Source organism: Myotis lucifugus, unplaced genomic scaffold, assembly GCF_000147115.1.
Source record: "Myotis lucifugus unplaced genomic scaffold, Myoluc2.0 scaffold_151, whole genome shotgun sequence".
Lineage (NCBI taxonomy): Eukaryota > Metazoa > Chordata > Mammalia > Chiroptera > Vespertilionidae > Myotis > Myotis lucifugus.
In genome coordinates, this window is record NW_005871199.1 from 129,638 (window position 1) to 155,048 (window position 25,411).

The 25,411-nt window shown below is 56.8% G+C and overlaps 1 protein-coding gene across 3 annotated transcripts in view; it reads left to right on the top strand.

Moving 5' to 3' along the window:
• Window positions 1-25,411, top strand: part of KCNN3 (potassium calcium-activated channel subfamily N member 3) — a 133,945-nt gene that overhangs the window by 20,597 nt on the left and 87,937 nt on the right. For all 3 annotated transcript variants that reach the window (XM_006095090.3, XM_023759292.1, XM_006095088.3), the window contains exon 2: window positions 20,121-20,216. In XM_006095090.3, the coding sequence (XP_006095152.1) occupies window positions 20,121-20,216 (96 nt within the window). The remainder of the gene's footprint in view (window positions 1-20,120; window positions 20,217-25,411) is intronic.

Below are 25,411 nucleotides of genomic sequence, written 5' to 3' on the forward strand. Positions count from 1 at the left end.
GATGCTCTATCCATTGAGCAACACCAGCTAGGGCCCCTTTGTTTCCTTAATGACCCTCTCCTCAACTTGAGATTTAGACTGTTTTTGTGTTTAATGAGAAAAGAACAGAAAATCTTTCCCATTGACTCCTATTCTCCGTTAAAGATAGCAAAATTGCTTTATGAAGTCTAAAAGCCTGCCAAGAGCACATACTAATAACGCATGAATTATGCAAATCTGTGTAGTCCCTTCATTTGCATAATGAGGGGGCTGGAGGGGGGTTGGGAGGGAAGGCGAGGGGATGGGGATGCCTGCCCAGATCTGTGTAAGGGGGACACCCGTTCCCTCCTCCTTCCCCACCCTCTGCTGGTCCTGAGGGGGTCCACCCTCAGCCTTTCCCTGCTGGCCCTGCGTCCCCTGGCAGGGGCACAGCGCCCTGTGCTCGCCTCTCACGTGGAACTGGCTTCATTAAATCTCCCAGCCGCCCCTCTGTGTACAGCAGGTCTTCCTGAGAAGCCTCCTGGGTCATTATTTCTCCACTGTCCGTCTCACCGCGATGGTGGACTTTGTTAAGTGCCGTCTGGGATTGTAACGATGGCCAAGTACCGTTTCCTCTGGCTCATGGGCAGGGAGGGCGCGGAGTGACGGCAGCAGGAGGAGAGGACGCCTCACCTGACCTGGTGTCTCTCTGGGCAGTTCTCGTGGTTGCTTTGAAGGGTTCTAGCCTCTGGCTGGGAAGCGGGCTCCGCCTCTGTCTTTCCCTCCCGCCTTCCGGGCCCTGGCTAATCTTAGGAGACATTTGATGAGGGCGCTTGAGGCCTGACCCTGGTGGGTGCTGCCTGGAGGCCTGGGCAGGTTGGCTCAGGAGGCAGCTGTGGAGGTGGGCTGGTCTGGGGGTGGGGGCGGCCCCTGGCTGCTCCAGGAGGCTCTGGATGGGGCAGCCTCCCGTTTGGGGAAGGGGACCTTCCGGTTGGCGGGTGCAGGGACCAGCCCCGGTGGAGGTGCACAGGGATATTTAGCTTCTGGAAAAGCTGAGCGGACTGTCGAGGCTGCACACGGGCTGGGGGTCAGCTCAGTTCAGTGCACTTAGGAACGCTTAGCTCTGTGGGCCATGGCTCGCTCTAGGTGCTGGGACCGTGGAGATGAAAGCCTCAGAGCTCTTTACTGAGGTCCTCCCTAAAGGTCAGGCCCTGTGCTAGGCCCCTTGTTCACACGCGTCATCTCAATGTTTACTACGACTTTATGAAGTCACGATTTCTCTCTTTTATAGATGAATACGTAGTTGGTCATATGGCCAGTAAGTGGCAAAACAGGTCATTAGCCAGGTCTTCTGGCTCCAAAATCTATTTTCCCATGATGCTTCGCTGCCTCTGTTGACTCCAGCCCAGCCCCTTCCCTCGAGGGTCTTATGGTAGCAGAGGGGGAAGCAGATGGAGGAGGGCTGGGTGTGGTGGAGCTGACAGACCTTAGCTCCAGGCCTGCTCAGGGGGTCTTGGCCAGGACGGGCAGGCAGGGCAGTTGTGGGGTGCGGCCCCTGGGGCAGCTCTCCTCGGTCCATATGTTCAGCGGGTGCATGGGCCTCCCTGGCCCAGCCAGGCCGCCCTGAGAGCAGGAGTCTATGGGTGCCTGAACTGCAGTGGACTCTGAGGCCTGGGGTCAGACCACAGCTGTTCCCACACTCACACCTTCCAGACCCAAGAATGGGGCCACCCTCAGAGCAGCCCTGGGGGTTCTTTGCATGGTGGAGGGCAGGGCTGGGAGGGGCGGGATCAGAGGTTCAGAGAGGGGAAGCAACTTGCCCCAAGTCACACAGCCCATCCCCTCCTCGCCTTCCTCACGCAGCACCCATGGCGAGCGCTCACCCACCCACTCAGGGACACACTTGCTGTGTTTCCTCCACACCCGGCCAGCCTTCAGGATCCTCTTAGGCCAGAGCTTCTTCCCAGAGAGAATGGGAATGGAATTGTCAGACGAGGAAGGAGCAGATCCTACGGTTCACACATGCTCGGCCCACTCCCTCCAGCCCTGCCCACCAGCACAAGTGCCCTAGGTCGCTCTGACTGGGGAGGGGGGGGGTGGGGGGAGAGCAGTCCCTGGGGGGTCTGACTTTCTGCAGGAAGCTGGGAGTGAGGGGGCTGCATGGTGGAGTCACAGAGGTGGGAACTGAAACGCTGACTGACTCCATGGCTCCTGAGCTGTGTGACTGCAGGCAAGTGACTTAACCTCTCTGAGTGCCACTGTCCTCATTAGTAAAATGGGGTAAAAATACCCCGACCTCCGTGGTTCCCAAGCTTTGCTGCCCTTGGGAAACACCTGGGATCTTAAAAAAAAATGCTGGTGTTTGGCTTCCGGCTTCTACCTTCCGATCGCACGATCAGAAGTTTTAGACTCGCAGGCGCAGGAGCGTTGGAGATCTTGCTTCCCAGCATGTCATTCGTTCGGTTCATTTAAACTCAAACTCATAAAATTCTCAAAAAAACCCCACCTCCCCTGGAGATACTAATGAGAGCGAAGTTGGGGGCTTATAGGGCTTATCGGGGAGGAGAGGGGTCATGCAGACGCCTGGGAGGACTCAGCGACTGGAGAGGGTTGTTTTTATTTGTTTCCCGCCTCTCACTCCACTTACTGTGGCGTCTGGAGGGAGTGGGAGCGTTTTCATCTCGCTCCCTGGCAGGTTTGCTGGGTGCTGACCCCGTAGTGGTTGCCAGTGGCCCATCTTTTTACTAGAAGAGCCCCTTCCTCACCCCCCAGCCCTAGGGTGGGCCCCAGGGAGCCGGCTCAGGATTAGAGGGGGGCTTCTGAGAGGGGAACCCCATGACCGGCTCCCACGAGGCTCCTCTTGGTGGCTTTGGGGTTGGGAGGTTGGTCTCTGCAAAGGCCTCAGGGAGGCAGAGGCCCAAGATGCCGGCCCGGCCCGTGGTACACTCAGTCTGGGCCGGATTTTGGGGGGCTCAGGGGAGGGTGTTGGTGGGGACAGAGTGAGGGAGGGGCTCCTTCTTTGGCTCCGTTTGAGGCAGAGGCTGCCCTGACAGGAAGCTGTGCGTCTCGGGCTGACAGCACGGAAATGACTCCGCCGCGTGGAGAGACGGAGCATCCTGGCTGGGCCCAGGGAGAGGTGCGGCTCGCAGGAGCCCCGCGTCCCCGGGGAGGCCTCTCTCTCAGGCGGGCGCCCTGCTCCTATCGCTGTGAACAGCCACGGCTGAGTTTGGCGAATGGGGAGCCTGAGCGGGAGTGAGAAGGGTGCTGGGGGGTGTCAGGAGGTGGGAGCCTCCTGCTTTCAGCCGGCATCTTTCCTGCCCAGCTCCCGCCCAGCCGCGGGGAGAGGGAAGCGACGGAGCATGTTGTGATTTCACACGCCGCGGTCTCCTCCATCTCGGAGAATGCCTTTGGCTTCTATTTCTCTCGCCACCAAAACACACAATGAATCTTTTAATAGCACAAGGCCTTTGGGACGCTAACCAAATCCCCTCCAAAGTGCACTCAGAATAGACGCTTTTAATAAAAAGATACGCTCTCTAAGCCGTCATAAACCTGTGGAATTTGTACATTTCTTTTAGAGCATCTTGACAAATTTTACAATATTGAAATCACCACCCGGTGACCTTTCGGGAAATACTAGATAAATTGCAAGAGGCACATAGACAAACCAAACCGAGAAGTATAATTCCCAGCACCTTCCCTGCCAGGTTCTCAGGCCGAGGCTTTGAAATCCCTGTCTCCCCGCGCCCCTCCCAGCCGGGACCACCCCTGCCGAAGGCCACCCTGTGCCCTGCTCCTGCAGGAGCTGGTGGTGCCCGCGGAGGGCCACGCCCGGCTCGGAGAGGCAGCTCTGGTATGTGGCTCCCGGCACCTTGTCCCGTCTGTGTTTGTCTCTGCACTTCGTCGTTCAAAACACTCCCACGGGTGGCCAGGGCCCCCGGAATGCTCTGGGGGTGGCTGGGGGCCGCCTGGGAAAGGCTCAGTGCTCTGCCGGCCAGGTCTGCCTCAGGCACGGGGCCACACCGGGGTCCGAGCCTGGGGACCCTCCCTGGGGAGCAGTCTCCGTGTTCGGGCCAGCCCTTGGTCACCCCTCTAGCCTCCACCAGGCCAAGTCCCTGCTGTAGTCTCGCCGCATTAGGCACCTTTACCCTCCCTGCTAGTTGGTGATGCTCAGCGGTTCTCGGCGGGTGTAATAGCCTGCCCGGACTTTGTGTAGGGAAACAGAAGGCGGAAGGCAAGTGGTCTGTAGCGTCACATGGCTTAGTCGCCAAGGGGTCTTGCGGGGACCGGCTGCTCCCCTTATAGGGAGCAGTGAGGGTTGGTGTGCACGACCATCCCTGCTTGGTAGAGGCTGTTAATTGCAGTTTAGTAGACGCGATGGCCTGTGGACAGGCTCATTTCATGGATGAGTGAACTCGGTTACCGGCCTGGCCGCTCCGCCAACCCCATGCAGTGGCCTGTGTCCAGGTCAGTGGGAAGCGTTGCTCAGGGCCTCTGGGTCTCAGCTGCTGTTTTCCTGGGAGGGACACCACCTCACGTGACTCTGATGGTGGCTTGTGACCCCACCTCTCCCCCCTACCCCCCGGGGGAGGGGGAGGTGAGAAAGAAAGTGGGGGGTCAGGAGTGGTCTGGGTGCTGCTGGCCCTTCCGCAGGTTAAGTAGCTCCACGAGGGACATGAACAGCACTGTCAGTGCCGCCCGGGGTTCACTCACTTCTCAATTTGCTAATTAATTCTGCAAACATTAATGGGGTTTTTGCACTATGCTGGGTGCTGGGGGTGGGGAAACCCCAAAGATGAAAAAGACCTGGTTCCCGCCCTCAAAGAAACAGAAACTTCATGCTGCTACACTGTCCTCCCGGGACGCCTGGCGTGCCCGGTGGAGGAAGCACAGAGGGGGTGACGCTGGAGGGGCAGCGAGAGTAGTGCGAGCGCATTTGGGTCTTGAAGGTTGACGGGGAAGGTGACAGACCCAGAGAGGAAGGCCACGGCTTCCCACTGAGCACGTGCAAAGGCCCAGCGACGTCAGCGCCGTGCATGTTGGAGGGTGTGATGTAGCTCATTGTGGCTGGACTCCATGGTTTGAGTGGGGCTGGAGAAGTGGGCAGGGGCCCTAGCCGGTTTGCTCAGTGGTTAGAGCGTCGGCCTTCGGACTGAAGGGTCCCGGGTTCAATTCTGGTCAAGGGCATGTACCTCAGTTGCAGGCTCCCGGTCCAGGTTGGGGGCATGCGGGAGGCAACCAATTGCGGCGTCTCTCTCACATCGGTGTTTCTCTCTGTCTCTCCCTCTCCCTCTCCCACTCTCTCTAAAAATCAGTGGAAAAAAATATCCTCGTGTGTGGATTAAAAAAAAAAAAGAAGTGGACAGGGGTCAGGGGTCAGATCATGCAGGTGCCTTGCTTAGGGGTCCACCTTTATCCCAGAGCCTGCAGAAGCCATAGAGAGGCTTTAGGCACCGTCGGAGCCTCGTCGCAGCCAGTGTGCAGTTCCCATGGCCTAGCACCGGAGCAGGGGTCTGGCAGCTCGATTGTGGCTCTTGGTTCTAGATCCGGACCTAGCAGTTGGGTCCAGGGAAGACTCCAAGGCCTGTCTCAGCCTGGACGATCTCCATACCCACGGCTGCCCCCACACCCTTTGTTCTGTACTCGTCCATCCACCTCCGCCGCCTGACACATGCCTCCAGCTGTCCCCCCACACTCAGCAGCTGGTGGCAGCTGGAGCAGAGGATGCGTCCTCAGGAGGAACGTGCACTCCTGACCCCTGTAGCTCCGGCAGGAACACCGTCCCCCTGGCCGCCGCTCCCCTGGCTCCCCACGGCTCACAGCCCTGGCCTAGTGGCATCTGCAGTGAAACAATTCGTTCCCCTGGGCCCACCCCCCATCGACCCGGCCCCCAGTGAAAGGAGGCAGCTCATTTGGAGTCACTGCCTGGGAGCAGGGGCGTCTGTGTGGAGAGATGTCAGTGGCTCTGGGTCATCCGTGGTTTTCCTGAGCTCTGACCGGGTTTTCAGAGCTCAGCGTGTCATCCTCTGCCGCGGTTGCCTGGGACGCACAGGAGCCACTTCTGCAGGCGGCCTTGGCGATGCTGTGGGAGGAAGCAGGCTTGTTCTGCTACCTGTTCAGCGCTGGTGCTTGGTCCTAGAGCTGCTGCCGGTTGAGGGGTCCAGGGGAGGAGTGGCCTGGGGCTTCTGTTTCCTAGGAAAACGGCTGTTCCATTGAAATGCTCCAACGACGGGTTCGAAACCAGCCGTCGCCAACCGCTGGTCCGCGGACCACTGGCGGTCCGTGAGGTCTGAAATGTTGGCGACCGCGGTCCTAAACAAACACGTATCTGCTTAGTCAGTGGCATGAGGAAATTAAAGGTGGCTCAGATTTCCCTCCTTAATTCTAGGTGCTATTTACCACATTCTGTGATCAGTGCAGGGCCCAGCAGATATGGGGCAGGAGCCCAGATAAAGGCCCTCCCAGTAGAAACCACGGTCCCTCTGCTTCTCCCGTCTCAACACCCAGACACCCAGCTGGGGCCCGGGGGAGGCCGGCCATCGCCTCACTAGCAAGCCGTGCCTTCCGCTGCTCTCCCAGCTGAATGCGGAAGAAGGAAGGTTCTGGGTCTTCATGTTATGGACATGCGTCCAGATGTGGACATGCTCTCTTGGGGCTTCTTTCTGTTTCGTTCTGTCGGAAGGTCACTTGAAATGTTCAAAGCATAGGACTGCCTGCAGGCAAACATGCATCACGGATGCATTGCACTGGCAGGCCTGCCTCCAGTCCCCTCGGATACCGTCCCCTATGCCTGGCCGTGGGCTGTGTCAGGCTCCCGTGCCGGCCATACTTAGCGACCTATAAAGAAGACAGTGTTTTGTCACCACAGTATTAGAAGAATTGGGGTTCCTAGCTGTGTGACCTTGGATCGTTGCTTAACTACACCGAGCCTCAGTTTTTCCATCCGCCAAATGGGAGTGGCTCTCCCTGCTTCCGAGGGATCAAATAGGAAACGGCACAAGAAAATGCTTCGTAAACAGGAAAACTCAAAACCGACAGCCGGGACAGGATGATTCAGGATCCAATATATTGTGGTATTTGATCTTCTCCGTGGTGATAGTCTGCTTTGTGCTGAGAAATTCAAGTCACCAAGGATTAAGGCAGGCGAGGCACACGGCTGGGATGGTCCGTAATTGATGGAATAGCCCTTAAAGGAGTGAAGTATAATTGCAATTAATCCAGGCCCTCGACACTGTCCTGCTAAAAATAGTGTCTGCTAGTAACCGCTTTGATCCGGCAAAAAGATGCCTGTCCGTGAGCCTGGGAGCACGGAGCCCCACCCCTCCCACTAGACAAGGGGGTGTGGACGCCGGAGATTGGGGCCGGAAGGGCAGGGAGAGGCCTCAGTTCCCTCACCCCACGGCGGCAGATGCTATGTGTAGAGGGTGAGCATGTGACTCGTTGCCTGACTGGGGTACTTTTGAGAGTATGACATGAATAATGACTGCTCAGATTCATAATGACACCAGACAGCAGGCAGAGCTGGACCCCCCCAGGCAAACCAGGTGCACGGTCCCCCCACGCAGAGACCCTTCCGAGCTCCCGGGAACGCTTGGTGGGAGAGCATTTCCGCATTCGTTGCCTGGTCTTCCTCCCAAGAACTCTGGGAGGAAGGAAGAGTTTCTACTCTCATCAGATGGATGTGAAAGACGGAGATGAAGCCACCCAGTCCCGCTGTGGTCTGGGGCCTGGTGGCTGACCCGGTGCAGGCAGAGGACGTGGCCAGGACCAGGAAGCTCTGTGTCTGGGGAGACAAGTGCAGCTCAGAGGGCGAGAACCTGCAGCTCCGGCTTCAGGGGAGCGGCAGCCCAGGGACCACACCCGCAGGGAGCACAGGGCTCAGGTCTCTTCCGACCCTGGGCTCGGAATCAGACGGCTCCTGCACGTACCAGCTATGGGATCTCAGCAAACTGCACAATCACTCTGTGCCTCAGTTTCCTCGTCTGCCAGAGGGGACAGTAACCCCTTGCTGTGAGGCTCGAGTGCGATCCTATAGGAAACGGGCAGGCTCAGGGTCTGACCTGCCCCGGGTCCTCAGGAGATCCGCGGAGAGTTTGAATCTGAGAGAATTCCCAGAGGCATCCTCCCTTAGGGGATGACGGGGGTCCTCCTGCCTTGAAATAGCTCTAACGGGCCCGGCCGGCGTGGCTCAGTGGTTGACTGTCGACTTATGAACCAGGAGGTCACGGTTCAATTCCCAGTCGGGGCACATGCCTGGGTTGCGGGCTCGATTCCCAGTAGGGGGCACGCAGGAGGCGCCGATCCATGATTCTCTCTCATCATTGATGTGTTTATCTCCCTCTCCCTCTCTCTCTGAAATCAATAATAGATAGATAGATAGATAGAGAGATAGATAGAAATAGCTCTAATTTGCGCTGTTGGGTGGACAACTCCTGCCTTGAGATGGGAGCTGCTCCAGGTCCTTGGAGGAAGGAAGTGGATAAAACAAACACATTGAGAAGGAGAGATTCCCGACCCCCCTGGGCTGAGGGTAACTGATGGATGGACGGTGGGAGGCACCGTCAGGCCTGTGACTCCCTTGAAGCTCTGCTCCTGGGGCCTGGGCCTTCCTCTGGGCTCAGGGATGAGCTTGCTTGGACGTGGGCAGGAGACAGGCTTGCCGGGTGCCTCGTTGCTGGAACTGACGGCACCTCAGAGCACAAGGTAGGCAGGTTGGCAGCAGTTTGGTGCCAGAGAGCCAGTGAAGGGAAGAGAGACATAAAAGTGCCAGGTTTGTCCTATTAATAGCCTGTGTTTGGGCTCCTCCACTTCTGTCAACATCGTCCATCACATCCAAACAATTGAACAGCCTGTGCCAAATGTCTAGGAGTTAACAACGCGGGCTGTGCCGAGTTTCTGAAAAAACAAAACAAAAAAAACCACACAAAGAAAACACGGTATTTCCACTTCTCATGCAGCTCTGAAATGCCAGTTGTTCCATGCCAACTGGTTATTTTTTCCAGACCATTTCCCTTTATTTATGTTGAAGCTTTTATGTTTTTAAGCAAAAAGAAGACAGAGAACCGGGAGCAGGTAACTATTATTTCTGACTTGCCCTTGAATGAGCCGTATCAGAGATGCTCGTTCCCCAAACCTGGACCGAGTGTTTGCAAAGGGGCTGGGAAGCAATCGGGCAGGGTCCCGCCCCTTTTCAGGACCATAGGGCTGTGAACAGGCAGAATGGGGACAGGGGAACAACCCCGGCCCCGCCCTCGAGGAGGCAGGCAGGCAGGCAGCATCGGCCCTTGCTGCTCCTGCCCGCGGCCTTGGGTAGGACAGAGCCCCTCTCGCCCTCACCCTCGGTGTCCTTGCCTGCAGCACAGGGGAGTTGGACTAGACAGCCTGGAAGGCCCCTCCAGCGGGGCCCATGTGTTGGGTGGAGCACTTGCTGTCTCAGGTTTATTGGCAAGAGCGTGGGTGTGGAAGCCGAAGGACGGGGAAGCTGTCTGCAGAACGCCGCTCCAGGAAGCCCGGGAAGGTGGCAGGGGAAACACAGACAGGGCTGTTCTTTATCCGGAGGCTCCCAAGCAGCCTTTGGCGGGTGTCTGTGGGGCCGCCCAGGCGACGGTTTTTCTCACCAGATGGGATTTCGGTGCAACTTAAAATTTTCACTTGCCCCAGACACTGCCAGGCTCGGGGGATGGTTTTGCCCCGTGGGGGGATGAAGATGGGTGTGCCTCCAGGCCGCAGGCGGGGAGTGGAAAGAGAGGCCCCCCCCCACCCCCCGGAATTCTCCGAGGAGGTTGGGAGGTACAGGTGAGGCCACGGTGCTGCTTCTGCCCCAGCAGCAGCCCTCGGTGCAGACAGGGGCAGGGGCTGCAGGGAGAAAGAGGGAGGACCCATTGGAGGCGGTGATGAGGCTGAGATGGAGGGTGGGGGGTCGTCTGTAGGCCTCACCTTGTGTCTTTAAAAGCAACACCGGGTTCCCTGTGGCTATCTGGCAATTGAATCGGTGCTCTTATTTCACGTTACCCCACCCGAAGGGGCCTTTGCCCAACCCGCTGCCGTTGGGCGACCACAGCTCCTGCAGAGACGCTGGGAGGCCGGCTGCTGGGTGTTGGGGGCAGGAAGTGGGGAGAGGGGTCCAGGCCTGCGCTGCTTCAGTTCTAGCCAGAGGCCCGCGAGCACACGCAGCTTTCTGCAGCGCAAAAACGACTTCCTGTGGTTTTATCGGTTTGGGGTCAGGAGGGTTTTAATAAGAGAAAATAAAGTGACTTCAAAGTAGGCCACCAGAAAGCACAGTGATTTGTTTAAAACATTCCAGAAGATTTAGGAGGATGGAGGCTTCTGCGAGCTGAGGAAATACGGGGCCGTGGTCTTGGCGAGGGAAGCAGTGGATCCTTGTAAGGGGTCCCCTCGTGGTGCTGGCACAGGGAGCAGCCTCTGGCAGGGCTCTGCCACACCAGCGTGGGGCCGAGTTAAGGTGAGGTGGCTCCTGGTCACTCAGGACCCCCAGCTGCCAGGAGGATCCTGGGGCCCGGATGAGGGACCTCCGGTTGGTGCCTCTCCCGAGATGCAGGTGTGGGCTGGGGCCTTCGGAAGGTGATGCGTAGTGACAGGCGTCCGTTCATCGAAGCTGGAGAAGGCAGCAGAGCGACGTGATTGCCGACTGGCCATGATTGGAAAGCTCTTAAGATTCTGTGGCTCCGCGGCTCATGCTTGACTGCCTGGTCAGCAGCATCTCGCAAGGCTGGGACGGCGGATGGTGGCCCCAACCTCTGGGCTTCTTTCTCGTGCCCCTAGAGCAGCAGTTCTCCTCACTCTGGCCTGTGCATGAGAATCACTGACGTGTTTTGAAAGGTCAGTGCCCAGGCCTCACCTGCAGAGGTTCTGACTTCATTGCTCTGGGATGAGGCCACGGCCCCTCAGGTCTAGAGTGGCCTGGGCTGTGGGTGCCTCGTCAGCTTCCATCCCACCCTCATGCTCCCCAGTGGGGGGGTGGGGGCGGGGGGGGGGCGGGAGGGACAACCCCTTCTGGTTTCATTCTGTCTCGGGACAGAGCTCGGAAGCCTGAGGCTATATTTATCCGTCCACATCATTCACCCAGTACGCCTTTGTTAAGTGCTTGCTTTGCGTCCGGAAGCGTCTCAGGAGGCCACTTTCACTACCCGAGGAGCAGCAAGCACCCAGCGGCCTTCAGAAAGACCTCATCTTGTCTCTGTCTCTGTCCCACGCTTAGCACAGTGCCTGGCACATGGCAGGCACGTAATACAACATCTGACGGAGTCCCGTGGGACCTTTGGCCATGTTGTAAGTGGGGGCAGGAAAATAAGTTATCAGCAAGCGTGCAGCAGAGCAGTCATGGGATACCAGCTCCTCTCTGCTCAGACCTTGTCAAGGAAACCATCGTTTTAACTGGAGTTATGTGTGTGGCCAGAGGGGCGGCCCGTCTGGCCTGACATTTTGGTAGCCTGGTCTCCCGATGACCTTTTTTCCTTCCTTGAGGCATCACGCAATGGGAGAGCCGGGGCCTACGCAGGATCATTTCCTCTTGGTTGACGTCCTGGTCATCGTGCTGGCTTCACTAAACATCACCGGGCCCGCATGCCCTTCTAGTAGCTGCGTGAGGGCCCTCACCCCTCAGGTTCCATCTCCTCTGGGAGTGACAGAGTAGAGGAGGCAGAGCAGTGCCCCAGGCCAACTTGACTGTGAGTTTTATTTTGGGAGCATCGGCTTCCTTGGCTCCACAGCATTTCCTGCCTGTTCCCACACCAGGCCTGGCCAGGCCACACGCACAGTTCTGATGCAGACCCCAGCCCCGACCTCAGCTTTAATGGGGACGCCGTTGGGGCCTCGTCGGGGAGCAGGCGAGATGGGCGTTCGTGGAGCCCTGGAAGGCGGGGCCTGCAGAGCTGCAGTTCCGATGACTGACATCCCATGTGCCGTGAGGCTTGCCGGGTGGCGAGGGCACGGACCTGGGGTCTGAGTTGCCTGGGTTCAGATCTGGCTCCGCCTCTTCCTTGCTCGGGGCAGCGGGCCAGTGACTGGCGCTCCCTGGGCCTCGATGGGGTTGTTCCGAGGATAAAACAATGGCAGCAGCGCCGGGCCCGCGGTAACCACACAGTGAGCTGTTATTTCCACCAGGTCCCGTTAGTCTTCACACATTTGGAATTTCAGGAAGTGCCTACCTGCCTGGCACATCTCAAAACTTCACCCCCTTCACCCAAATATTCAATCTCCAACTCATATTTCTGGGCCTGCTCTGCCCTGGGCAGTCCTGGGCGCGGGAATGTAGAGGTGAGCAAGTGAAATGGAAGAATCCTGCCCGCGGGGCTTCCATCTTGGTGGGTGAGTGGCAGCGAACATCAGGGGTAAATGGGGCTTCGATGGTGATAAATGCTGTGGTCACCCCAGCAGGGAGCATGGCTGACACAGTGACACCAGGCGTGGTCTGTTGCAGGGTCGGGGGGGGGGGTAAGGGGGTCAGGTCCAGGCCAGAAGAGTGGGGTTCTTGGTGCTGAGGTCACCCTGTGTAGCATCTCGGCGAGGAACAGAGCTCCCAGCTTAGATGGAGAGTGGGGGGTGGGGAGGGGACTGAGGATGGGGCTCTGAGAAGCATCCTCCCACGGGCAGAGGTCAGCACCCCTCCTGGTCCCTGTCCTCTGGCTCAGAATGTCCCAGGCGGCGTCTGGGACCCAGAGGATGGTGTGGGTGGTTTCACCGTGGCTCCCCGCACTGGGAACATGCCTCATGCATTCCCCAGCCGTGGGTGGGGCGGGAGCCGCGCAGAAGCTCCTGTAAGGTGACTCAGATGTAGGAGAGGCAGCAGGGATGTTCAGCCCCCTCCCTAGCCCCTGGGACCTGGTGAAGGCGTGCCCTCACTCACACGGGCGGGGAGCAGCCAGGCATGGCGCTCACTCTGGTGGGTACTGAGCAGGAGGCCTTCCACCCCTCTGTCCAGTTTGTGCGGAGAGCCAGTGGCCTCCGTGCGTAGCATCTCGGGTTAGTGCCTGACCCAAGATGTAGGGTCAGGCCCGGCCAGCGTGGCTCAGTGGTTGACTGTCGACACAGGAACCAGGAGGTCACGGTTCGATTCCCAGTCAGGACACATGCCCAGGTTGTGGGCCCGATCCCGTGTGGGGCATTCAGGAGGCAGCTGATCAGTGATTCTCTCTCATCACTGATGTTTCTCTTTCTGTGTGTCTCTGTGTCTCTGTCTCTCTCTCTCTCTCTTCCTCTCTCTTCATCTCTTAAAAAAAGAAAAGATGTAGTCAAGTTCAGCTTCAGCGACTTCGCTAGGGTCCCCTCCTCTGGCCACGTGCTGGTCACTCAGGAGCCACCCGCAGGTCTTCTCTCTCGGCCTGGGCTTCCCGCCCATTTCTAACTGTCCCAGCCCAATCCCCCCCCCCCCCCCCCCCAGGCCCTGCTCACCCGCCCCTTCGCCTGCCTGGTGGGACTCAGGCTCGGTAGGCGGGGATGGGGCTGAGGGAAATCCCTGGCATTTTGCAAGCACCCAGCACAGGGCCTGGGCAGAGTGGGTGCTCAGTAAGTATTTATATGGAAATGGGTGCTCGGCCCCCTGAAGGCCGAGGTGTCCTTCCGAAAGGCTGGGGGCGCCTTTGTAAATTGTCGCAACCCTAAAATGCTGACATCGGAGGCGCATTAACCCCCACTCCTCACCTGCACTGGCATCTGTGCAGCAAGAGGAAGGGTGATAGGCTACAAAGGAATGTGGGGTTTTCTTTGTGTGAAGAAGAGTAAGTTTTTTTTCACGTGCATTGTTCTAGCTCATCCTCCAGCACCCGTGAGGAACGGGAGGCTGCCCCGTTAGACCTGCCTGCAGAGAAGGAAGCAGGCCCAGAGAGGGCAAGGGACAGGCCCAGTGTCACACAGCTGGTGAGCAGCAAAGGTGTTGAGTTCTGACTCGGATTTCGGTGCTCCGACCTTAAATCCCACGTTGTTTAGGAAGGGACAACGGCAATCAGTGAGCCGATTGTTCTGTTTGAGGAGTGAGTTTTGCTGCTGACCATTCCGCACTCACAAGTTCGTCATGCGCAGAAGGAAGGTATGCGTGTCCCTGTGACCTGTGTGTGTGTCATGGCCAGTGTGTGCCAGCGCTATCGGCTTAGCTAACTTCACGGACTATTTGTCCCAAGAGTCGAATTTTAAGGGGGACCAAGGCCTAGGAGGGTGAAGCGACTTATCCAAAGCCAGGCATTTTCCATGGAGGGCCCAGGGCCGAACTCCAGAGCCCTCTTGGTTACGAAGCTTCCTGGGTTCTTGGAGCTCGACCCTTCTCAGGCCTTTGGGAGATCCTTCTGAGCCCCCCAGGCCCTGTCTCCCATCCACTGTGGCAGCTTCACCTGTGTCCCCTGCTGTGAAGCTGCACAGTCCAAGGATGCAGAGGGTCTGAGGGATTCCCCTCGGGACCACGAGTGACCGAAATAGGATTCTGGTGACTGACTTCTGGTAAGAGCCGGGCTGGGCAGTCCCAGGATGCCAGGAGGTGCCACGGCTGTACTTACACCAGGCAGCTGATCTTGAGGGGCTGAGGCTGAGTAAGAGATGAGCAGGAGGGTGAGAGGTGCAGAGAGCGGCTGCGGAGGAGCCGTTGTGAGAGAGGCAGCGTGAGAGGGGAGCGGGGAAGAAGGCCCAGGTGGAGGGAGGAGCCCCCTGTCCACAGGGAACAGCAACCAGGATCGCCGTCTGAACTGCCAGGGGCCGAGGGGCTGGTTTTAATTTGCATAACATTAATTAGCAAGAGTGTCTAATTAGGACAACCGTTACCAAGTCACAGTATTAAGCTGGTGCTGAGTATCAATCAATGTTGGAGCCTCTCCATGAAATTGAAGGAAAGGCTGACCTCACTAAACAGAAAAGATTTCTAAATCAAGTTTGTCCCAACTGACTGCACAACACGCAGCTCTTAATTCAGTCAATACAGACTTTAACGGTATCACCCTTTTCCCTTTCGGGGTTCCAGCCAGCGACAAAAATCATGAACGGACCACATACGTGCTCACATACACACACACACACACACACACACACACACACACACACACACTTTGGGGGTAGCAGGGTGGTTGGGGAAGGCACCTGCACGTGCTTCCCTCGGCTAAGATGCGATTGTCACTTCTGTTCAGTGCCTCTCAGGACGCTGCCTGCAAGCATAGTTTTCTGTTCTTTTCAAATGTTCCAAGCAATAAAACACATTTAAGACTTCAGTGTCTCTGGGAAGATCTACCGTAATCATTACGGTTCTGGCCTGTCTTTGGAAGCCACAGGCAGGCAGGAGAGCAATTTATACGGCTGGCTCCGGAGCCGGGAACACACTCCGTCATTCTGCTCAGCTTCGGGGGAGGAAGGCCTGGGGCAGTCTGAGGGCCTCCCCGCAGACACGGGGGGGGCCAGGGGGCATGGTGGGGTGTTGGTGGGGGTGTTGGTGTGCGCAGCATGGAACCGGGAGGCAGACAGATCTGGAGTCATCCCAGCGTCATCCGTCCTGTCTTTGCCATTTGTTGGCACATCCTTGGACAAATTAATTTCTCGGAGCCTCTGTTTCCTCCTCTGTAAGAGTGGGTGGGTGATGCCCTTCTTGCATGGAAAGCCCGACAGTAGTTCTTGCATGGAAAGCCCGACAGTAGTTCTTTATCACAGATCTGTGAAGGGCTGGCTGATGGCTGGAGCAGAACAGGGACCACGTGAATGGGGGTGTCTTAGGGTTCACCCTCCCACTCGGTGGCACCCCTGATGGCTATAGCCAGCCTCCACTAGCATGCCAAGAATTCGCTATGTCACAGGGAAGCCTAGTTCGTTTGAAGGAAGGGGAGAAGCATGGGATACAGAAGAAAATCTGGCCTAGAGCTAAAATCTGGGCTAGTTATGTGACCTTGGAAAAGTCATGTTATTTATTTCTTTATTAGTAAAATGGAGACTGTGACCTCGTCTGTAGGGTGTGGACGGAAGTTAAATTGTGTAGTAGGCATAGTCTGGGACTTGGTACACAGTCGGTACTCAATAAATGTTAGGTAAAAATGAAAGTGCTATTATTAAGTAATTTCAGGAAGTACTTCTTTATTTTTTTTTTAAAGATAACTTTATTGATTTCAGAGAGGAAGAGAGAGATAGAAACATCAATGAAGAGAGGGAATCATTGATTGGCTGCCTCCTGCAGGCTCCCTACTGGGGTTTGACCCTTGACTAGAATTAAACCCGGGACCCTTCAGTCCGCAGGCCAACGCTCTATCCACTGAGCCAAACCAGCCAGGGTGCAGGAAGCACTTATTAAGCAGCTCCTGTACTCAAGCATCAGAGGTGATATGGTATCAGCGTGTTTCCTAGAATCTCCACAGACGTGTGCTGTGAATTGAGTACCCTACCTACCAATTTAGAGCAGGATACTGTATTTTCACCATCTTTTTTTTTTCCACATTAAAAGTAAAAACTTGAAAACTAATTGGAAACATACCATATATTCAGTTTCGGGGCCTGGGTTTTTCACTTGATATTACATCCTGAACCTTTCCTCATGTCTTCAAATATTCTCTATAGAAATGCTTTTAAGTGGCTGCATAGTGTTCTGTCACTGGCTGTTCTCGAATTTACCTACCCACCCTACTATTTTTGGGCATTGAGGAATAAATGGCTTCAAAATGACTCTTAGCTGCTGAGATAGAATTCCTAAGCATTCATGTGTATTAAGGGTTATTGTTCTGTGGTTGAAAAGTTCTGAGCTGCAGGGGACAGGGGTTGACCAGTTGGCCGTAGGACTCCCTTCCAGCCCCGTCCGTCTCTTTTGGCCCTGGGACGGGAGTGAGTGGGGCAGAGCTGGTGCGCCAGGTGCCCCCAGGGCCTGGTGTCTGGCAACTAATTAGCCAACCCCGAGTTGCTGTCATCACCCAAGAACCATATCAATTTCAAGCTTCATTGGCGTTCAGGCAGCAAAGAAAAGATGGTAATTAAACATTTATCCAAATAGAAAACATTTCGAGTTCAGCCAGAATTATTTGACATGTTTTCCAGCTATTAAGAATGGTTGATGGTCTATGTTTATTGACATGTGATAGAGAATGCAAGCAAATCTGTAAAGTAGCGAGTGTTGCGGCCGATCCACTGCACAGCTCATCTCCCTGCGGGGCTGGAGCTGGCCAGGGAGGTTGCACCATTCAAAACCACGGGGCAGGTAGGAGGTGCCTCTTACGTAAAGGCTTCAAGTTGTAGAACAAAAGGAAGAGGCTGAAAGGAGAAGAGACAACAGCTGGCCCCCTTCACCTCTTCCTCCAACAATGATAGAAATAGACTTGGATAATGGTTTCAGTTAATTTCTGCCAAAAGGAATAAATTAGAGGTTGAAATGTGCGGCTGATCCCACACCCCTCCCTGGGGAGGCTTGATGCTCCCCAGACGCCTTCAGGCTCCTTTGAGAAGAAAGTTATGGTCGTTTCTGGCTCAGGAACGTTGTGAGCTGCTCCCAGTTGCTTCCTGTAGGGAGGTTTGTTTCACCCTGAAACAGCCGGCGTGTCCCTGAACTCCCTGCCTGATCTTCCAGTCCCACCCAGGCCTGTGGCTTGGGTCATGTTTCGGTCACCAAGTGGTGCTTTCGAAGACCAGAACCTTCTCCACGACTGGAACTGTGATCTGTTTTGCTTCGTGCCCGTAATGGGAGCAGCACACCACCAGCCCCCGTACACGTGTGCTGAGTGCATGACTGCAGGCTGCTCTTCATTAAACTGTGGGCCATGGCAGCGGCTTATGTTTCAGCGGTTCTCAACCTTCCTAATGCCGCGACCCTTTAATACAGTTCCTCATGTTGTGGTGACCCCCGATTTCATTGTTACAAATTGAACATCATTAAAGCATAGTGATTAATCACAAAAACAATATGTAATTATATATGTGTTTTCCGATGGTCTTAGGTGACCCCTGTGAAAGGGTCGTTCGAAAGGGGTCGCGACCCACAGGTTGAGAACCACTGGTTTAGATCATTGTCTGGGCAGCGCACAATGGAGACCGCTCCCCAGAGCTGGACAGCCCCACACGGTGTAGGAAGTTAGCATTCGTGTATAAGCCACATGGGTAGCTTCTGGCGGGCAGGGCTTCTCTGTAAATATCTTAGAGCTTCTAGTACACTGTTGGGCATCTAGTAGTTGCTCAAGAAATGAGCAGTGGTTGAAATGGTCACGAATGAAAGAAACAATGAGTGAATGAGCTACCTCCTTAGTTCTCCCTGGGATTCCCAAGTGCTAGCTCTTGCCTGGCATGACGTGGGCCCCAGGAACTGTATCAGATAAATGACTGGTAGATGGACAGACACAAGGGAGGGCCGTTTCATTCCGTCTCGGCCTGCAGAGGGCAGTGGGAGCGTGGGTTTGGGCGTGACTCTAGTGGTTGCCCTATTGGACAACACTACCCAACCCTGCAGCCCCCAGCCCCCTGTCACTCTGTCTCTGAAAGCTTTCTTTAAAAAAAATTTTTTTTTAAATTATTGATTTCAGAGCAGAAGGGAAAGGGAGAGAGAGAGAGAGAGAGAGAGAGAGAGAGAGAGAAACATCAATGATGAGAGAGAATCATTGATTGGCTGCCTCCTGCATGCCCCACACTGGGGATCGAGCCTGCAACACGGGCATGTGCACTGGCCAGGAATTGAACCTTGACCTCCTGGTTCATAGGTTGACGCTCAACCCCTGAGCCACGCCAGCCAGCCTCTCTGAAAGGTTTCTTAACAGTGATGTCTCCCTCTCTTGATTCCCCCCACCTACCCCGGGTTTACTGTAGGTTTCACCAGGCAGTTAATCATATCCTACCTTTGAAATACCTTCCGTTGTCGTAAGCGGCCCTGGGGGACACTTCTCAGAGAGCGTTTCTGCTGTTTCCCATTGGAGAGAGGGCCCGAGGGCTGCTGGGAGTGCTCCCCTGGGAGTCGGGGGCCTCGGCTTTGAACTCGGGCACCAGCCTCTCTGAGCGATTGTCGGGGTGTCTGATGAGTTGGGACAGAGGCCAGGGGCTGCCGTGAGGATGGATGAGAACTGGCATGTGAAGCACCTTGTAAACTGTGAGGTGCTTTATGAAATAGGCGCTGCTCTGACCCCAGCCCCGGGAGCACGGGGGCTGTTTCCTGTGCGCGTCCATCTCTCAGGAGCCCGGGCACCGGCCTCTCATCTGCTACCTTCGCTCAGGCTGTGCTCCTGTCTTCCTTTGGGCTTGGAAGCCACCTCTGCTCCCAGGCGTTCAAATGCCCAGGAAGGCATGGAGTCGCCCTGCATTTGTAAGGAAGCAAAGCAGATGACAGTGGTAGCTGGCCTTTGCACGGCCAGGCACTGGTCCAGCCCTTTACATACTAGTACACACATGTCCATTCGTTTTCACAGCAGCCGCACCAGGTAGGTGATCCCCAGGTGGCCCCTGAGGCAGCCGAGCAGCTGACGTCACTTAGCTAGTGGCTGTGTCAGGGTTTGGACCAGTGGGCTGTCCCCAGAGCTTGTACTCCCAATCAGGGGGTTCTCTAAGCGGCCCCGGGGCTGGAAGGCTGCAGGGAACGCCCTGTAGCCCACCTGCCTCCCCATCCTCCGCAGGGAGGCCCCGCAGGGCCCTTCTCCTGCCCAGGACCCCTCGTGGCTCATGTGCGCAGCCTCCTTCTCTCTTCAGTCGCTCTTCTGCCACCCTTGCCTCCCTCCCTGCCCTTGACCTAAAACAGGAGATGAGAGCAGCTGCCAAGACGTTCTCATTCATTCCCCTCCTGCCCGGCCTGCACGGTCAGAGATCGGAGGACCGCAGGAATCCTCTAGCTCAGGTTGTTACGAGAAAGGAGAGGCCTAAACTGGCACAGTATTGATGCCCACACCATATCATAGCAGCACCAAAAAAAAAAATGTTGTTCAGATGACTTATGAGTATGGAGGCAAACATTCTAAACAACACATCAAACCGACTCTGGTCACATATAACACAGATCGTACATCACCCCCAGCAGCGTTCATCCCAGGGATGCAGCGGGGATTTAACCCTGAGAACAGGGGCCAGGCTGGGGAGCAGCTGCTGAGGTGGAGCGGCTCAGGGCCCAGCGAAGGCACTTTCTGCTGACAGTCCCGCCTCTGCCCAGGGCTCCCCTTCCCATGGCCTCAGAGTGAGACGAGCTGTCCCCTTCCGGGCCCTCCGTAATTCTCTCTCCGTTTCTCCCACAGGATTCCATGTTTTCGTTGGCCCTGAAATGCCTTATCAGTCTGTCCACCATCATCCTCTTGGGCTTGATCATCGCCTATCACACACGTGAAGTCCAGGTAGGTGCCCTGGGCCCTCGCCCGTCAGGCTGTGGCCACTTCTTTCGGCGGCTGAGCCTGTACTCACCCCAAGTCACCCCCTAAGCAGCTACTCGGGTGATTCCGTAAGATGGTGTCCAAGAGCGTGGCTCTTCTGTTGGTTTGGGCCCTCATGGCAGAGGGAACTGTGGCTTTAGAACAACGGCGACATCATCTTCATTGGGGGGTCCCAGAGGCAAGCGTGGCTCTATGATTTAGGGGGCAGTCTGCTCAGAACACGCATTTAGTGCCACTGCACTGCTGGGACGCGTGAGCCTTTCTTCATCTGAGAAGCCCTACGAGTTGCTTTGACTTTTCACTCTTGCTGGATCCTTTCTGAACTTGAGTCACAGAATCCCCCCAGTGAGACAGGTCTCGTATACACACACACACACACACACACACACACACACGCACACACACGCACACTGCATCGAATACCACCAGGAACCTGCATTTCCATGTGCTGTAGACTTTACCCTGTCCAGGGGGTGCCCAGGAGTGACTTGGCACCCAGAGAAATATTGGCTGGGCCTCTGGGGTGCACTTCCAGTTGGGAACACTGTTTGACATGGGCTGGAGAGGGCAGGCAGGAGCGAGCAGATCTGTGGCATCTTCTGTGACAGTGGGTCTCCCCCTCACGGCCCTGCAGGGTGACCTGCTCTGCGGGCCCCGGGTGTCCAGGTGTTCTTTGTCCCACATGTGGATCTGGGTGTAACCCTGGTCCTTTGGCTGGAGGAGCACAGATAGATCCACATCTGGCAGCGGCAAGAGGTCGACAAAGACCAGAACTCAGAGTCAGAACATCTGGGGTCAGGGCCCAGCCGTGACCTCTTCTCACGGTGTGTGTGGCCAGGCCCGTGGCCTTTCTGGGTTGGCACATGTGAATCTTTCTTCGTCTGGGACCCGAGGGTTCGGTTCTGCCTGTTACAGGCTGCCGTGGGGATGGAGTGAGGAGCGTATGCGAGACGCTCGGGGACCTGAGTAACCTCTTGTTGCTCATCGTTGTGGGGGCAGATGGGCGGCACAGGCAGATGGGGGTGTGCGCGCCTCCCCCCGGGAGCGGGGCCGCTTTCCCGCTGGACGGCGGGGCTGCTGTGCTGGCCTGGGTACAGAGGCCTCGCCTCCGGCCCGCTGGGCAGGGCTCCAGCTGTCGCTGACCAGATGACACTGATCCAGAGGCTGGGCCTTTTAGTCTCTGGAGGTCACAGCTGCTCAGAGAGATGCTGTGCTCTGAGGGCTGACGGTCCCAGAGGCCACCGAGCAGCTTCCCTCATGGAGCCTGAAGGACAAAGCGTGTGGCCTTTAACCCAGACCACTGTCCAGTCGGCCCCAGGAAGGAGCCGGGAGTGTAGGCAGGAGGAACAGGGGCAGGAACCAAGGCAGGACCGGGAGTCAGTCTGGGCTTCCCCAAACCAACCACGGAGCTGGGAGCCCCTCAGCCCCCCTGAGCCCCCACGCCCTCACCTGCAGGGAGTCTGTCTTACTATAGGTCACCCTGACCTGTGCGGAAGGTGTCACACAGGCCAAAGAAAATGACAGAACCGTAAAGATCAGCGAACCATGCAGCTTGAGGGAGGGGGAAGAAGAGCGGTTCTCAGCCACAACCCCCACGATGCTCCCCGAGCCTGACTGCTCCCTCTCCGCTCCAGGCCTTGGGCTTGGGAGAGCCGGTGTCCCTCCCTGACTCGGGGTCCTTGTTCCCAGCTCAGGGCCTGCAGCTTAGCTCCCAGCCCCGATCTGGCCCAGCGGCAGCTGGGACCTCCGCTGTGGCCGGTGGCAGGGCCATGTTGTGACAGGCCAGCCCCTCGCTGGCACCCTTGGTCCCGCCCCCCGCTCATGGCCAGTCTTCGCTTTGTCCTGATGTTGGCCGGTAGGAGATGCCGTTTCAGGTGCTCGCCGTGGCCTGGCGCTCACAGTTGGGAGAAGCAAAGTGAAATCAGTGGCTGGGACTCCTGGCTCAGACGCTTCAGTCTGAATGACCGGGGGCCAGTCACGCCTTCTCTGGGCCGCGGTGACCCCCTCTGAAGTGTGGGAGCCCTGTCGCCCACTGTGCTGATCCCTGAAGAGCCCTGGTAACAGCAGAGAGTACAGAGGGGGCTTTCACGAAATGAAACCTCAGTCCCTTCTCTGCCCCACCGCTTCCAGCTGGGCCCGCTCATGTGCAAGCTGGGCCCACCAGATGGTCACCGTCACGTCTGCTGGCGCTGGCAGGTGGCTGGGCTTGCTCTCCACTCTGGCCCAAGCCTGCCTGCTCCCAGCGCCGCCGCCCAGCCCCGCATCCGACGTGACCGGCGGTGTCACGGGAAGTCTCCAGTCTGGGGCTCCCTCGGGGCCTCTGACCTTCCAGTCAAGTTCTTTCTGGAGGGAAATGGGAGAGGTTTGGGCCCAGGTTGTCCTGGGGGGTGTGGTGGGGGCAGGGAGGGCTTGCTCCTACACCTACACCCCTGCACGCACCTCACCCGCCATCCTGTAAGGTTTTGTTCCGTCTCCCCCACCTCAGGGACTGGGCAGCGGTTCTCAACCTGTGGGGTGAGAACAATGAAAATACATCCTGCATATCAGATATTTACATGACGATTCATAACAGTAACAATATTACAGTTATGAAGTAGAAATGAAAATAATTTTATGGTTGGGGGTCACCACAACATGAGGAACTGTATTAAAGGGTCGCGGCATGAGGAAGGTTGAGAACCACTGGACTAGGGTGCCATTAATCTCTTCATTTCTCGGGATTCACGGTGTCTGACAAAGAGCTGGTGTTTGCAGTGCTTGTGTTGAACGAAAGGGTCCTGGGTTCAAGACACCTGGTTTCAAAAGCAGTTTAGACCGTTATTTAGCTCAGTTTCCTCATCTGTTCACTAGGGCTCCTAAGCCCCCCGATTCTGTAATTCTCTGAATGAGGTGCGGTGTGCGGCCAGCGGGGGACCGGCTTCCGGAGAGAGGGCGGAGCCCCCGGAAAGCCCCTTCCGTGGGGCAAGGCCCGCTGTGCTCCTCAGGTGTGAAGCGGGGCGGGCAGGGGTGCTCCCTGCCTCGTGGGTGCTGGCGGGGGCTGTGCTAAGGATGGATCTGCTCATCGCTCTCTCAGCCGTACCAGCTGCTGGTCACCTGGCTGCACGTTAGCAGGGACCGGATGACCACCTCTCCACCTCCCCCAGCTCCGCCCCAGATGCCCACTCCACTCCCAGGCCTGGCCCTGCACACAGTTGACGCTGGGGCACCGTCTAGAACAGTATTCCTCTTTGTTAGTTTGGACAACTCGTGTTTTTTTTTGAGGAAGAAGAATTCTGAGACAGTACCGGGTAACTCCCAACCAAACTCCGGCTTTAAGTCAGAGAGCCTCGGTTTGGCCGGTCTCAGAGGGGACGGGGGTGCCCCTCCCCAGTGCATCACGAACCCCTTCTGCCTCTGCGGGCCCGCCCACGACAGGGAGTCGCTGTCTCCCGGGGGAGGCTGTCCCTCGGTGGGTAGCACGAGGTTTTAGAAGCTCTGTCCTCCCCCTCGGAGGAAACGGGCTTCCCCGCAGCTCTCAGCCCGGCCTGGAACAGGGAAGAGGGGCCCATGGTCCCGCGAGGCAGCTTCTGGTGTTGGAAGATGAGGGCCGGGCTCTGCTCAGTCTCCTCCCGTCTCGCTGGTGGGGGGCACGGAGCGTGCAGCATGGAGCTTTCAGAGGCTCAGGCATCTGTTCTTCTCCTGCCAGTGTGTCCTGGAAAGAAATGAAAACACACAAAAATATGCATTTTTAATTTTTAAAATTGATTTCAGAGAGGAAGGGAGAGGGAGAGAGAGATAGAAATATCCATGATGAGAGAGAATCATTGCACGCTCCACACTGGGGATCAAGCCCGCAACCCGGGCATGTGCCTTGACCCGGAATTGAACCTGGTGACCTCCTGGTTCATAGGTTGATGCTCAGCCACTGAGTCACGCCAGTCAGGCAACAAGGCATTTTTTAAAAATTTACCAAACCTTACTCTCTCTCGGAGAGCCCATGTGCTCCTGTGGCTTGGCCATCACCAACTCCCAGATGGGCAGTGGTGGCCTCCCAGGCTGCAGGCTCACGTCTTCGATGCCGTTGGCACATCCCTGGCCCAGCTCGTAAAACACGGAGCTCTCTTTGCTCCAGTGTCCTCCCTCCCCCTGCTCTCTGAGTACCCATCTGGCTCCTTCACTCCACGTCTACTTACGAGGGTCTCCTCTGCGCAGAGCAGGGGCAGGAGCCGGGTCTCGGTGCTAGAAACCCCTATCAGCGCTTTGCTTCTCCAAGGGGCTGTCAACCTTCTGTGAATCTCTGGCTCTGGTGATGCCTCCGGTACCACCCTGGAGGGCAGGAGAGCAGGTGGCTCAGAACATGGACTTTAGAGGAGTCTGGCTTGGGTTCAAATCCTGCTCTTTGACACATTGTAGTGTGTTATGGCGTGACCTTTAGCAAGTTTCTTAATCCCTCTTAGTCTATTTCCTTCCTGCAACGTGGGGCTAATAATAGTACCCATCACAAAGGGTTGTTGTGCAGATCCAATGAGATAATATATGCAAAACACCTTCGCTTAAATGAGGCCGTGTTTGCCTGGCAGGCCGGGCGGGAGGGGTATCCCGGCAGAATTCTCGAAATAAACAAAGGCCCTGAGGCGGGAGCGGTGGCAGGCTTTGGGGGCACCTCTGGGACCAGGTCCTGAGCAGGGGAGGGGGCCGGAGACTTCAGAAGCCATTCACACCCAGCCCCTGCCTTTGGAAGCTGCCTGTCTGAGACCTTGATTCGCTGAGACCAGGCTAATCCGTGCCATGATGTGAGGTGTCTGTTTGGGAGACTCTGAGAGGAGTGGAGAGAGAACAGAAGGGAAGTGTGTGTGTCCTCAGGGGAGGTGGCCGCCGCCTAAACCGCGCGGGGCTGGGGTCTCCATCCTTGCAGGCCGCCGGTAGGCATTTCCTCAGCTTGTCTCTGGCTGGTGGGCTGATGAATTTGAATCGCCTTCACTGGGTCAGACATGGGCAATGCCAGGCTTCTTTGGGGCCGAAAACTGGACCCGGGATTCGACTCCGGCAGACGCCTCAGGCTCTGGTCTGAGCACAGCCTTCCCAGGACCTGCATGGAGAAGGGCTCGGACAGGTGAAAATCTGAATCCGACGTACGCGCTCGGGTTATGTACGTGGGACAGGTTGAAAAATTTCTCGCC